This window comes from Chiloscyllium punctatum, chromosome 23, assembly GCF_047496795.1.
Source record: "Chiloscyllium punctatum isolate Juve2018m chromosome 23, sChiPun1.3, whole genome shotgun sequence".
NCBI classification, from domain to species: Eukaryota; Metazoa; Chordata; class Chondrichthyes; order Orectolobiformes; family Hemiscylliidae; genus Chiloscyllium; species Chiloscyllium punctatum.
The window spans coordinates 93,126,773-93,140,417 of NC_092761.1; the positions used below are offsets into that span (position 1 = coordinate 93,126,773).

At 47.7% G+C, this 13,645-nt stretch overlaps 1 protein-coding gene across 1 annotated transcript in view; it reads right to left on the reverse strand.

Annotated features, from left to right (window-relative positions):
* The window catches only part of LOC140494275 (tubulin-specific chaperone cofactor E-like protein), a 208,227-nt gene that overhangs the window by 67,824 nt on the left and 126,758 nt on the right, over nucleotides 1-13,645 (reverse strand). Inside the window, exon 15 of the mRNA XM_072593555.1 lies at nucleotides 4,257-4,669. Within this exon, the coding sequence (XP_072449656.1) occupies nucleotides 4,257-4,669 (413 nt within the window). The remainder of the gene's footprint in view (nucleotides 1-4,256; nucleotides 4,670-13,645) is intronic.

Here is a 13,645-nt window from a genome sequence, read left to right on the forward strand (position 1 = left end):
GGTAGGGTGGGATCAGAAAGAGAGTGCGGTGAGACTTCAGCAGCTATTCCACCCCCTCACCGTCACCCCCCCCACCACCATCACTCTCCCCCTCACCATTCACTCTCCCCCTCACCATTCACTCTCCCCCTCACCATCACCCCCTCACCATCACTCCCTCCACACCATCACCCCCCTCACCATCACCCCCCTCACCATCACCCCCCTCACCATCACCCCCTCACCATCACTCCCTCCACACCATCACCATCACCCCCCTCACCATCACCCCCTCACCATCACTCCCCCCTCACCATCACCCCCCTCACCATCACCCCCCTCACCATCACCCCCCTCACCATCACCCCCCTCACCATCACCCCCCTCACCATCACCCCCCTCACCATCACCCCCTCACCATCACCCCCTCACCATCACCCCCCTCACCATCACCCCCTCACCATCACCCCCTCACCATCACTCCCTCCACACCATCACCCCCCCTCACCATCACCCCCCTCACCATCACCCCCCCTCACCATCACCCCCCTCACCATCACCCCCCCTCACCATCACCCCCCTCACCATCACTCCCTCCACACCATCACCCCCCTCACCATCACCCCCTCACCATCACTCCCTCCACACCATCACCCCCCTCACCATCACCCCCCTCACCATCACTCCCTCCACACCATCACCCTGCCTCACCATCACTCCCGCCTCAACACTACTACCCACTCACCATCACTCCCCCTCACCATCACCCCCTCATCATCACCCCCCTCACCGTCACTCCCACCCTCACCGTCACTCCCACCCTCACCGTCACTCCCACCCTCACCGTCACCCCCCTGATCGTCACTCCCCCTCTCACCGTCACTCCAGCCCTCACCCTGTCACACCCCTCACCATTACTCCCCCCTCACCATTACTCCCCCCTCACCATCACTCCCCCTCCTCACCATCACTCCCCCTCCTCACCATCACTCCCCCTTTCACTATCACTCCCCCTTTCACTATCACTCCCCCTTTCACTATCACTCCCCCTTCACCATCACCCCCTCACCCTCACTCCCCCCACACCCTCACTCCCCCCACACCCTCACTCCCCCCACACCCTCACTCCCCCCACACCCTCACTCCAATCCCACCCTCACTCCAATCCCACCCTCACTCCCCCCACACCCTCACTCCAATCCCACCATCAATCCCCTCCACAATCCCCCCTCACCATCACTCCCCCCTCACCATCACTCCCCCCTCACCATCATCACCCCCCTCACCATCACTCCCCCCTCACCATCACTCCCCCCTCACCATCACTCCCCCCTCACCATCACTCCCCCCTCACCATCATCACCCCCCTCACCATCACCCCACCCTCACCATCACCCCCCTCACCATCACTAATCGCTCACAATCACCCCCCTCACCATCACCCCCCCTCACCATCACTAATCGCTCACAATCTCCCCCCTCACCATCACTCCCCCCTCACCATCACTCCCCCCTCACCATCACTCCCCCCTCACCATCACTCCCCCCTCACCATCACACCCCCTCACCATCACACCCCCTCACCATCACGCCCCCCTCACCATCACTCCCACCTCACCATCACGCCCCCCTCACCATCACTCCCACCTCACCATCACGCCCCCCTCACCATCACTCCCACCTCACTATTACTACCCCCTCACCATTACCCCCTCACCATTAGCCCCTCACCATTACCCCCACTCACCATCACCCCCTCACCATCACCCCACTCACCATCACGCCCCCTTTCACCATCACCCCCCCTCACCATCACCCCCCTCACCATCAGCAACCCCTCACCATCACCCCCCTCACCATCACCCCCCTCACCATCACCCCCCTCACCATCACCCCCCCCTCACCATCACCCCCCTCACCATCACCCCCCTCACCATCACCCCCCCTCACCATCACCCCCCTCACCATCACCAACCCCTCACCATCACCAACCCCTCACCATCACCAACCCCTCACCATCACTAACCCCTCACCATCACCAACCCCTCACCATCACCAACCCCTCACCATCACTGCCCTCACCATCACCAACCCCTCACCATCACCAACCCCTCACCATCACCAACCCCTCACCATCACTAACCCCTCACCATCACTAACCCCTCACCATCACCAACCCCTCACCATCACCAACCCCTCACCATCACCAACCCCTCACCATCACCAACCCCTCACCATCACCAACCCCTCACCATCACCAACCCCTCACCATCACCAACCCCTCACCATCACCAACCCCTCACCATCACTAACCCCTCACCATCACCAACCCCTCACCATCACCAACCCCTCACCATCACCAACCCCTCACCATCACTAACCCCTCACCATCACCAACCCCTCACCATCACCAACCCCTCACCATCACCAACCCCTCACCATCACCAACCCCTCACCATCACCAACCCCTCACCATCACCAACCCCTCACCATCACCAACCCCTCACCATCACCAACCCCTCACCATCACTAACCCCTCACCATCACTAACCCCTCACCATCACCAACCCCTCACCATCACCAACCCCTCACCATCACCAACCCCTCACCATCACCAACCCCTCACCATCACTGCCCTCACCATCACCAACCCCTCACCATCACCAACCCCTCACCATCACCAACCCCTCACCATCACTAACCCCTCACCATCACTAACCCCTCACCATCACCAACCCCTCACCATCACCAACCCCTCACCATCACTGCCCTCACCATCACCAACCCCTCACCATCACCAACCCCTCACCATCACTGCCCTCACCATCACCCCCCCACCATCAGCAACCCCTCACCATCACTCCCACCTCACTATTACTACCACCTCACCATCACCCCACTCACCATCACTCCTCCTCACCATCACTCCTACCTCACCACCTCACTATTACTACCACCTCACTATTACTACCACCTCACCATCACTCCCCCTTTACCATCACTCCCCCCTTACCATCACTCCGCCCACACCATCACTCCCCCCCACCGTCACTCCCCCCTTACCATCACTCCGCCCACACCATCACTCCCCCCCCACCGTCACTCCCCCCCACCGTCACTCCCCCCCCACCATCACTCCCCCCCCACCGTCACTCCCCACCACCGTCACTCCCCACCACCGTCACCCCCGTCACTCCCCCCTCACTGTCACCCCCTCCCTCCCCGTCACTCCCCCCCTCACCGTCACTCCCCCCCTCACCGTCACTCCCCCCCCCTCACCGTCCCTCCCCCCTCACCGTCCCTCCCCCCTCACCGTCCCTCCCCCCCTCACCGTCCCTCCCCCCTCACCGTCACTCCCCCCTCACTGTATCCACCCTCACTGTATCCACCCTCACTGTATCCACCCTCACTGTCACTCCACCCTCACCGTCACTCCCCCATCACTCCCCTCTCCCACCGTCACTCCCCCTCACCATCACTCCCCCTCACCATCACTCCCCCTCACCATCACTCCCCCTCACCATCACTCCCCCTCACATCACTCCCCCTCACCATCACCCCCCTCACCGTCACTCCCTCCTCACCGTCACTCCCCCTCTCACCGTCACTCCCCCTCTCACCGTCACTCCCCCTCTCACCGTCACTCCCCCTCTCACCGTCACTCCAGCCCTCACTCCAGCCCCCTCACCATCACTCCCCCTCCTCACCATCACCCACCCCTCACCATCACTCCCCATCCTCACCATCACTCCCCCCCTCACCATCACTACCCCCTCACCATCACTACCCCTTCACCATCACTAGCCCCTCACCATTACCCCCTCACCATTACCTCCCCTCACCATCACCCCCCCACCCCTCCACCATCACTCCCCCCCTCACCATCACTACCCCCTCACCATCATCCCCCTTCACCATCACCCCCTTCACCATCATCCCCCTTCACCATCATCCCCCTTCACCATCACTCCCCCCTCACCATCACTCCCCCTTTAGCATCGCTCCCCCCCACCATCACTCCCCCCTCACCATCACCCCCCCTCACCATCACCCCACCCTCACCATCACCCCACCCTCACCATCACCCCACCCTCACCATCACTCCCCCCTTACCATCACTCCCCCCTTACCATCACTCCCCCCTTACCATCACTCCCCCCTCACCATCACTCCCCCCCTCACCATCACTCCCCCCCCCTCACCATCCCCCCAACCCCCCCAGTCCACAGTCCTCCATGGCCCTGAGCACCATTTGGATTCCTGAGCTGAGTCCTTACCAACACTTCCCCTCGGTTTCCCCGGGGAATGACGATGCTGTGTGAATAAACCTTCACTTTGATGCTCCGAAGCCAAGAGACGGCACTCCCCACCCGGTTCTCATTGGTGGACTCGATGCTGAAGCTGGGAAGATGGTCCCCCTCCAGGCACGGCTTGGAAAGGATATAGGAGCAAGTTCCTTGGAAGTGGAAGAGCGACCCGTCGAAGGTGTGATAGTGAGGATCTCCAAAAACCACACAGGAGGCAGTCTGCTCGGGAAGGCAACGGTAAACACCATCGACAGAGTGACACTGCTCCAACTGCCCGCAGGACAGATTCTGGCACAGGAGCCGGTTCTCCAGGTCAAGGCAGCGGCATTTGGTCTGACATTTCTCCTCAGCCCAGAACACATCTCCACGACGGAAAAACTGCCCTGTAACAGAAAACAGCCCCTTCCCAGTGATAAGCAAACCGAAATCCGAGCGAATCACCGACTCCCAGAGTTACTGACATTGACATCAGGAGGCAGGCCATTCGGTCAAGAGACCTATACTGGCCAAAACAATACAGGGGCATCTGCCAACAGCTCACAGAAGTTCAATTGAATTTTCAAGGGTCTTCATTCGTGACTTAAACCTTTCAGGCAGTAAGTTCCAGTTCCAGCCACCTCTGATGTATAACAAAACCTCAAGTTCCCTTTAATTTTAAATCTCCTCACCTGATTTAATCAGTCTACTAATAGGTAAAGGATGTTCTAATCCACTGTCTGCAGTCTCCTTGCTGTATACCCCTCAAACATAGCCCTGTCCAATCTTTGCTTGCTCTCCTGACCTGGCCAGATACTCATGGATCTTCCCTGATCTACTGTGATCACATCCTTCCTCTAGTGCATTGACCCAAACTGTACAAAGTACTCTAAACGTGGCCTAACTCGCATTTAATACAATTCTAGCATGAGCTCCCTGCTCTTATCTTGGCCAATAAAGTAAGTTATTGGACATGAATCCCTAACTATCTGTCCTGTTACCTACTACCTTTGCTGGCAATGCGTTTCAGGCACCTACCATCCTCTGTGTAAAGTACTTTCCCTGTCTACACCCTTCATGATTTTGTAAACCTAAATCAGGTCCCGCCTCAATCTCCTTTTTTCTAGTGAGAATAAACCTAACCTTCTCAACCTCTCTTCGTAGCTAGCACCTTCCATACCAGGCAACATCCTCGTAGATCTTCTCTGCACCCTCTCCAAAGCGTCCCCATCCTTTTGGTAATGTGGCGACCAGAACTGTTCACAGTATTCTAAATGCGGCCGAACCAATGTCGTGTACAATTTTAACATGACTTGCCAGTTCTTATATGCAATACCCCGTCCAATGAAGGCAAGCGTACTATATTCCTTCTTGACCACTCTATCCACCTGTTCTGCAACCTTCAGGATACAATGGACCTGCACTCCCAGATCTCTCTGCCCATCAACTTTTCCCAAGGCTCTTCCGTTCATTGTATAATTTGCTCTAGAATTAATCTTGCCTAAATGCATCACCTCACATTTGTCTGGATTGAAAGCCATCTGCCACTTTTCCACCCACCTCTCCAGCCTATCTATATCCTCCTGTATTCTCTGACAGTCCCTTATGCTTTCTGCCACTCCACCAATCTTTGTGTCACCTGCAAACTTGCTGACCAGACCAATAGTGCCCTCTTCCAGATCATGTATGTATAAGACAAACAATAGTGGCCCCAATACTGACCCCTGTGGAGGGTGATCTAATAAGGTTCTTTGAAATTTTGAAAGATTTTGAGAGAAGCGACAAGAGAAATCTCTCTTCTTTTGAGGAATAACGGACCCTTCGGTCCAACCCGTCCATGCTGACCAGCTATCCCAACCCAATCTAGTCCCACCTGCCAGCACCTGGCCCATATCCCTCCAAACCCTTCCTATTCATTTACCCATCCAGATGCCTCTTAAATGTTGCAATTGTACCAGCCTCCACCACATCCTCTGGCAGCTCATTCCATACATGTATCACTCTCTGTGTGAAAAAGTTGCCCCTTAGGTCTCTTTTATATCTTTCCCCTCTCACCCTAAACCTATGCCCTCTAGTTCTGGACTCCCCGACCCCACGGAAAATACTTTGCCTATTTATCCTATCCATGCCCTTCATAATTTTGTAAACTTCTATAAGGTAGGGACCATAAATATAAGATAGTCATCAAGAAATCCAGTTAGGTTCTGGGAATTATCTTCTTCACCCAGAGAAGATAAGTGAGTTGTGGACTTCACCTTCATCAAGTGATTGAAGCAGAAATGCATTTAAAGGGAAACCAAACATAAACTAGTATTTGAAAGAGAAGTTTATAGATGGCTATAATAATAGATTTAGATGGAAAATGGGAGGAGTCTTGAGAGGAGCATTATTTCTGACATGGATTGGTAGGGCTCAATGGCTTTTCTTCACTGTTTATCCCTTATAATCCTGACACCAAGCCAATTTTGAATTCAACTTCCTGTACATTTGTTGAATCCCATGTGCCTTTAAATTCTCTGGCCTATACTGAATGCAGAACCTTGTCAAAAATCTTGTTAAAATCTGTTATGAAGATGTAAGGGGTTTAAGAGAGTTGAAGGAGTTAGAGACACACACAGAGTGCTGGAGAATTTACAATATAACTTCTGGTTCAGAACAGCTAACACTGTTTGGGTTGCTCTGAGACAAAAACAAATTCAAATTCAGCCAATCAGTTTAAATTATGCCCCAAAATATCAAACTCCAATTGAGTTTGAATTTAGTATTTTGACAATGTTAAAACTAATGAAACGATCCAATGCTTTAGGGTATAAGACCAAAAAAAATTAAACTGTTGGAGGAGAACTGCCAAGCTACCGACATATGCAGACTAACCAGAGAATAGCTCTCTTAAAGGTACCTTTATCGATCAGTGACATGTGAAACAGAAATCCCTAAGAAGAAGAAAAGAAGACAGAGGAAGATACAAAGAGAAGATTCAACAGCTGGCTGGTTTTAAAATTTGAATTTTTTTGGAAAATCTTAATGAGGGGTTTTACCAGACTAGTGTTTTAGAGGGGAAGGTAAAAGATAGGTCAGAGGAAGAAGTTGTAAATAGTTGTTAGTTAATATGCTATGTTAGACTTAAAGAATAAAGTTCTTACTTTTTTTGTACTTTAAATTGTGATTTTTGGGATCGTTCTTGGCCTCTTGAATTTTAACAGATTACTACACGGGGTACATCTTTTCTGTGTTGCTGCATTAAATTGGCAGAGGGCGCATTTGCACCATGTCGTAATATTTTGCTTTCCTGCAAGATTTGAACTGGTTTAGACAGATTTGAATAGATTTGGGGACAAAAATCCCAGCAGATTTAAACTCTTGCATGTTAGTGTCCTAGATTTTTAAACAAAACATAGGTGAGAAAATTTGTTTAATTTCGATGACTTGTGGTTGATTAAACTAAAAGTGAGAGAAATGGCTCTTAAAATTGCTAAATAGGTTCTGGGATTTGAAGATGATTCTCAAATTTGTCAAGAAACTTATGAAGGAAAGAAAAGGCCATACTTTTAGAATTAACAAATAAGTTAGATTTAGGTTTGACCAAGGACAAAGGTAAAGCTGAAATTGTAAGGGAATTGTTCAAACACTTAGGTGTGTCAGAGAAACAGACAAGTGCAATAGAAGCAGAATAACTTAAATTACAATTGAGGAAAATGGAGTTAGAAGAGAAACAGAGAGAGAGAGAGAAGAAAAGAGAGAGAAAGAAGGTTCTTAGCTGAGCAAAGAGAGAGAGAAAAAGAAGAAAGGGAGAGACAAAAAGAGAGAATTTGAACTTGAGAAATTGCGACTTAGTCAGCAAAGTAAAGTTAACAGGATGGAGATTAAAAGAGAAGCTAGTGATACATACAAATATGTCAAACTATGCTACATTTCAATGAGAAAGATGGTGAAGCTTTATTTCATTTGAACAATTAGCTAGGCAGATGGAGTGGTCCAAGGGTTTACCGATAATGCTAGTTCAGACTAAACTGGTAGGCAGAGCTGGTGAGATATTTGCTGCACTGTCAGATGAGGGATCAAGAGATTAGGAAGAGGTCAAACAGGCTATTTTAAGTACTTATGAATTGGTACCAGAAGAATATAGACAGTGGTTCAGAAACATAAAGAGGGAACCAAGTCAGATTTATGTTGACTTCAAAAGAATTAACATAGTCATTTTGATAGATGGGTGTATGCTTTAAAAATAGATAAGTCCCTTGAGGCTCTACAAGAGATTATTCTGCTGGAGGAGTTTAAAAACTCCTCCAGAGATGGTAAGAATTCACGTGGAGAAACAGGAAGTTCAGGAAGTGAGAAGGGCAGCAGAATTAGCAGATTAATACGTGTTGGTGCATAAGACAAGCTTCCAGCCAGAATTTCATCCTGTGACGGATAGAAGTTGGGAGAAGGGAAGATCCTACACTACAAAATAACAAGTAGCGAACAATTGTAAGAATTTCCCACATGTTAAAGAAGCCCAAGAGGATGAAAAGGAGGTAAAAGGTCTCAGGTGTTTTCACTGTACTGGAGTGGGACACAGAAAATTACAGTGCTGGTGGTTTCAACAGGACACTGCGAAAAGGTGTTTTCACTGCCAAAAGGTGGGACATGTAAAGTCATGCTGCTGGTCATTAAAGAATGACACTCTGGGAAACGATGTGGTAAAAGATGCAAAGCCTGTGGCATTATGATGGTAGTAAAGGCGATGCCAAGGAGCTGCAGGAGAGTGCCCAGCCTAGGCAGGGGCTGGGTATGCAGTTAGTACCTGATCTCTACAAAGAATTTGCCTCTGTGGGTAAAGTTTACTCAGAAAGAACAGGGAGAGAAGGACAAAAAGTTATAATTTTGAGGGATACAGGATCTAACCAGTCATTGACAGTAAGGGATGAGCGAATATGCACTCCTTCTGATCTGTTACCTGAGAGTGTGGTAATTTGTGGGATAAATAGACAAAAATTTAGCATTCCCCTATGTAAGATCAGATTGGGGTGCCAACCCAAGACTGGGGAAGTTAGAGTGGGAGTGACTGACAGAATGTCAGTTCCAGGAATCCAGTTTGTTTTTGAGAATGATTTGGCAGGATCCAAGGTGGGAGCGACACGCCTTGTTGTGGAGAAGCCCAAGGAAGACCAAGAAACTGAGGAGTTAAAACAGATATATCCTGGTATTTTTCCAGACCAAATCCCACTATCTTAAGTCACAGCATGAAGTTAAAAGTAAAGAGAAAGATGAAGGAGTTGAGATTCAGTTAGAGGATACCCTGTTTGATGTAATGGTGCAGGAAAAACCTGAACAGGCAGAGGGTCAGACAAAAGTATTTAATCCTGAAAGGCTAAGGGACTTGCAACAGCAAGACAAGATGATAAAAGATATATATGTGGATGATACTCTGAAAAAGAGGCAGAGAATATTCTGGAGGGTTATTATCTGAAAGATAAAATCCTAAAATGGAAATGGAAACCACGGCAGGTTAGTGCAGAGGAGAAATGGGCCGAAGTGCACCAGATTGTGTTGCCTATAGCATACAGACATGAAGTGTTACGGGTAGCACATGAACTACCTGTAGGAGGTCACCTAGGGTTAAGGAAGACTCAGGCTAAGGTACAAAACCATTTTTATTGGCCTGAAATTCACAAAAATGTGTTTAACTTTTGCCGTACGTGTCATACACGCCAAGCAGTAATAAAACCAGCCCCTTTGTTGCCAATTCCCACATTTGAAGATCCTTTCACGTGGTTTATGATTAATTGTGTAGGTCCCCTCCTGAGAACTAAAAGTGGGAACCAGTACTTGCTAACCATAATGGATGTGTCTACCAGATTTCCGGAGGCAATTCCATTATGGAGTATCTCGGCAAAAAGGGTAGTAGAGGAGTTAGTAGATTTCTTCACACCATATGGGCTACTTAGAGAGATTCAGTTGGACCAAGCATCTAATTTTACTTCTAGGCTGTTTAAGGAGGTTATAGATAACTGAGGTATACAGCACTTTAAATCCAGTGCATACCATCCTGAACCCCAGGGAGCTTTAGAAAGATGGCATCAACCTTGAAGGCCATGTTGAAAGCATACTGTCAGAATCACCTGAATGATTGGGATAAAGGTATCCCATTCATATTGTTTGCCATTAGAGATGCTGCAGATGAATCTAGTCAGTTTACTCCCTTCAAGTTAATATTCGGTCATGAGTGCGAGGCCCTTTGAAATTAATTAAAGAACAATCGACAGGACCAAAGTCAGAGATCTCACACTTAGATTACGTATCAGAGGTGAGGGAGAGACTAAACTGAGTAGGTGAGTTACCCAAACAGCACTTAAAAAGGGCACAGCATAGAATGAAGCAGGTGGCAGATAAAAGCTCTGAGACTCGGACGTCATCCCAAGGGGATGACGTGTTAGTACTGTTACCAGTGATAGGAGATCCCTTCAAAGTCAGGTTTAGTGGTTCCTATCAAATTGAGAAAACATTGAGTCAGGTGAACTATCTAGTAAAGATGCAGATAGAACAAAAAGGTATTGGATATGTCATGTGAACATGTTGAAAATGTGTTATACTATAGAGAAAGATAATTAAAAATGAAGAAGTCCTTGAGGAGTGGGATAGGCTAGTAAGGTTATCTGTCTCATGAGCACAGAATATAGTTGAAAGATCTGTTACTGCAGTACAAGAACACATGTAAGAATCAGATGGGGAGGACTAATACTATTGTACATTAAGTAGACGTAGGGAATACTGCTCCAATAAAATAACACCCCTATCGGCTTAATCCTTTTAAAGCCAGACAGGTCTAGAAGGAAGTGGAGGCCATGCTCGATGAGGACATCATTGAACCAAGCCAGAACGAATGGAGTTCGCCAATCGTCTTAGTTCCCAAATCGTACAGGACCTAACAATTCTGCGTAGATTATCGGAAGGTCAACGCCATTACAAAATCAGACTCATATCCAATTCCTAGATTTGAGGACTGTATTGAGAAAGTCGGACAAGCCAGTTACCTCACCAAGTTGGACTTACTGTGTGGTTACTGACAGGTATGTTTATCAGAGATGGCGAAAGAAATTTCTGCGTTTGTAACCCCAAATGGGCTATATCAGTTTAAAGTGATGCCCTTTGGAATGAAGAACGCACCCGCTACATTCCAAAGACTCATGAACAGAGTTGAGGCTGGGTTAACAAACTGTGCAGTCTATTTAGATGATGTTGTGATCTTTAGTAAGTCCTGGAAAGATCACATGGTACAATTGGCAGAGCTCTTTGACTGACTATGAGAAGCAAAACTAGTGATAAACTTAAATAAACCTGAATTCACAAAAGTAGAGGTGATATTCTTGGGACATAACATCGAGTCATGGAAGGTTGACCCCCCCATGGAACATAAAGATGAAGGGCATTGAGGAATTTCCACATCCAACCTTGAAGAAAGAGGTGCTTTGATTTTTAGGACTCAGTGGATTCTATCTGAAGTTTGTTCCAAACTTCAGCAATGTAATGGCACCATTAACCGATTTGCTGAAGAACACAAAGTTTTAGTGGGCAGAACAATGCCAGGAGGCATTCGACCATTTGAAAGCCATATTAACCATTTGGCTGCATCAAACTTTTCAAAACCTTTTAAAGTCACTGTGGGAAAAGATCTGCCACCTGCCTACCCACAGCATGCCCACAGGGAACACAGACAATCAAGTTTGTCCAAACCATACAAGAAACACCCAGAATACCTCAGCATTGACCAAACAGGCTGACAAGGGTAACCAGACTTGACCACAGTCACTTGCAGACCAGGGAATACACTTCCCAAGATAAACTAACAATAAGCTTCCCCTGGACTCGATCAACACAGTTGTCCCAAAGTATTTAAAGTATTTTTGTACTTTAAATAGTGATTTTTGGAATAGTTCTTGGCCTCTCAAATTTTAACAGATTACCGCACAGGGTAAACCCTTTCTGGGTTGCTGTTAAATTGGTGGGGGAATGGGGGGGGGGGGGGGGGGGGGGAGGTTTTACCCCAAGTCATAACAAAAATCCTCACAAGTTAATCAAACACAATATTCCCTTAATGAATCTAACTAGGTTTGAGTAATCTATGTCTTTTTAAATCATAATTAATAGTGTCCCTCATTTGTTTCTAATGATTTGTTCTTCAGTAAGTTAGGCTGACTGGTCTATATTTACTGGGTCTATCTGTTTTTAAACAACATGTAAGAGTGTGCAGCACTATGCCTATAACCACAGAAGATTCCAAAACAATGTCCAGTGTCTCCACAATTTCCTACATTCTTCTTCTAACAGCCAAAGAATACATTTCACCTGCACAATTTCCAAAGTTGCTAACCCCTTCATATTTTCTCTCTCATTAAGTTTATCTGAATCAATATTTTACATTCTTCATCCTTAGCTTCAATATTTGTACCATTTCTCTCTCTCATGAACAGACATAAGGATATTCCTTAAGAATACGCCCACATCTTGTGCCTTCATTAGTTATTCATTTGTCTCTTATAAATTTGAGTCATTCTTTAGCTATCAAACTATTTATTAAGAACTATTTCGATGTTGCATTGCTACCTCTGTTTTCTTAATTTCCTTTGGGTTTCCACTATTTTTCTTCATGAGAATATATTTGTTATGAACCCTCAGCATCGTCTCATAGATTGCCTTCCCCATAGCTTGGACTAGAGCTCAGTCATAGAGTCATAGAGATATACAGCACAGAAACAGACCCTTCAGTCCAACCAGTCCATGCTGACCAAATATTCTAACCCAATCTAGTCCCACCTGCCAGCACCCATCTCATATCCCTCCAAACCCTTCCTATTCATATAGCCATCCAAATACCTTTTAAATGTTGCAATTGTACTAGCCTCCACCTTTCCTCTGGCAGTTCATTCCATACACGTACCACCCTCTGCATGAAAAGGTTGCTCTTTAGGTCTCTTTTATATCTTTCCCTTCTCACCCTAAACCTAAGCCCTCTAGTCCTGGACTCCCCCACCCAGGGAAGAGACCTTGTCTATTTACCCTATCCATTCCCCTTATGATTTCATAAACCTCTATAAGATCACCCCTCAGCCTCCAATGCTCCAGGGAAAACAGCCCCAGCCTATTCAACCTCTTCCAATACCTCAAATCCTCCAACCCTGGCAACATCCTTGTAAATCTTTTCTGAACCCTTTCAAGTTTCACAACATCCTTCCAGTAGGAAGAAGACCAGAATTGCATGTAATTTTCCAAAAGTGGCCTAACCAATGTCCTGTACAGCTGCAACATGACTTCCCAGCTCCTGTACTCAATACTCTGACCAATAAAGGAAAGTATACCAAATGCTTTCTTCACTATCCTATCTACCTGTGACTCTACTTTCA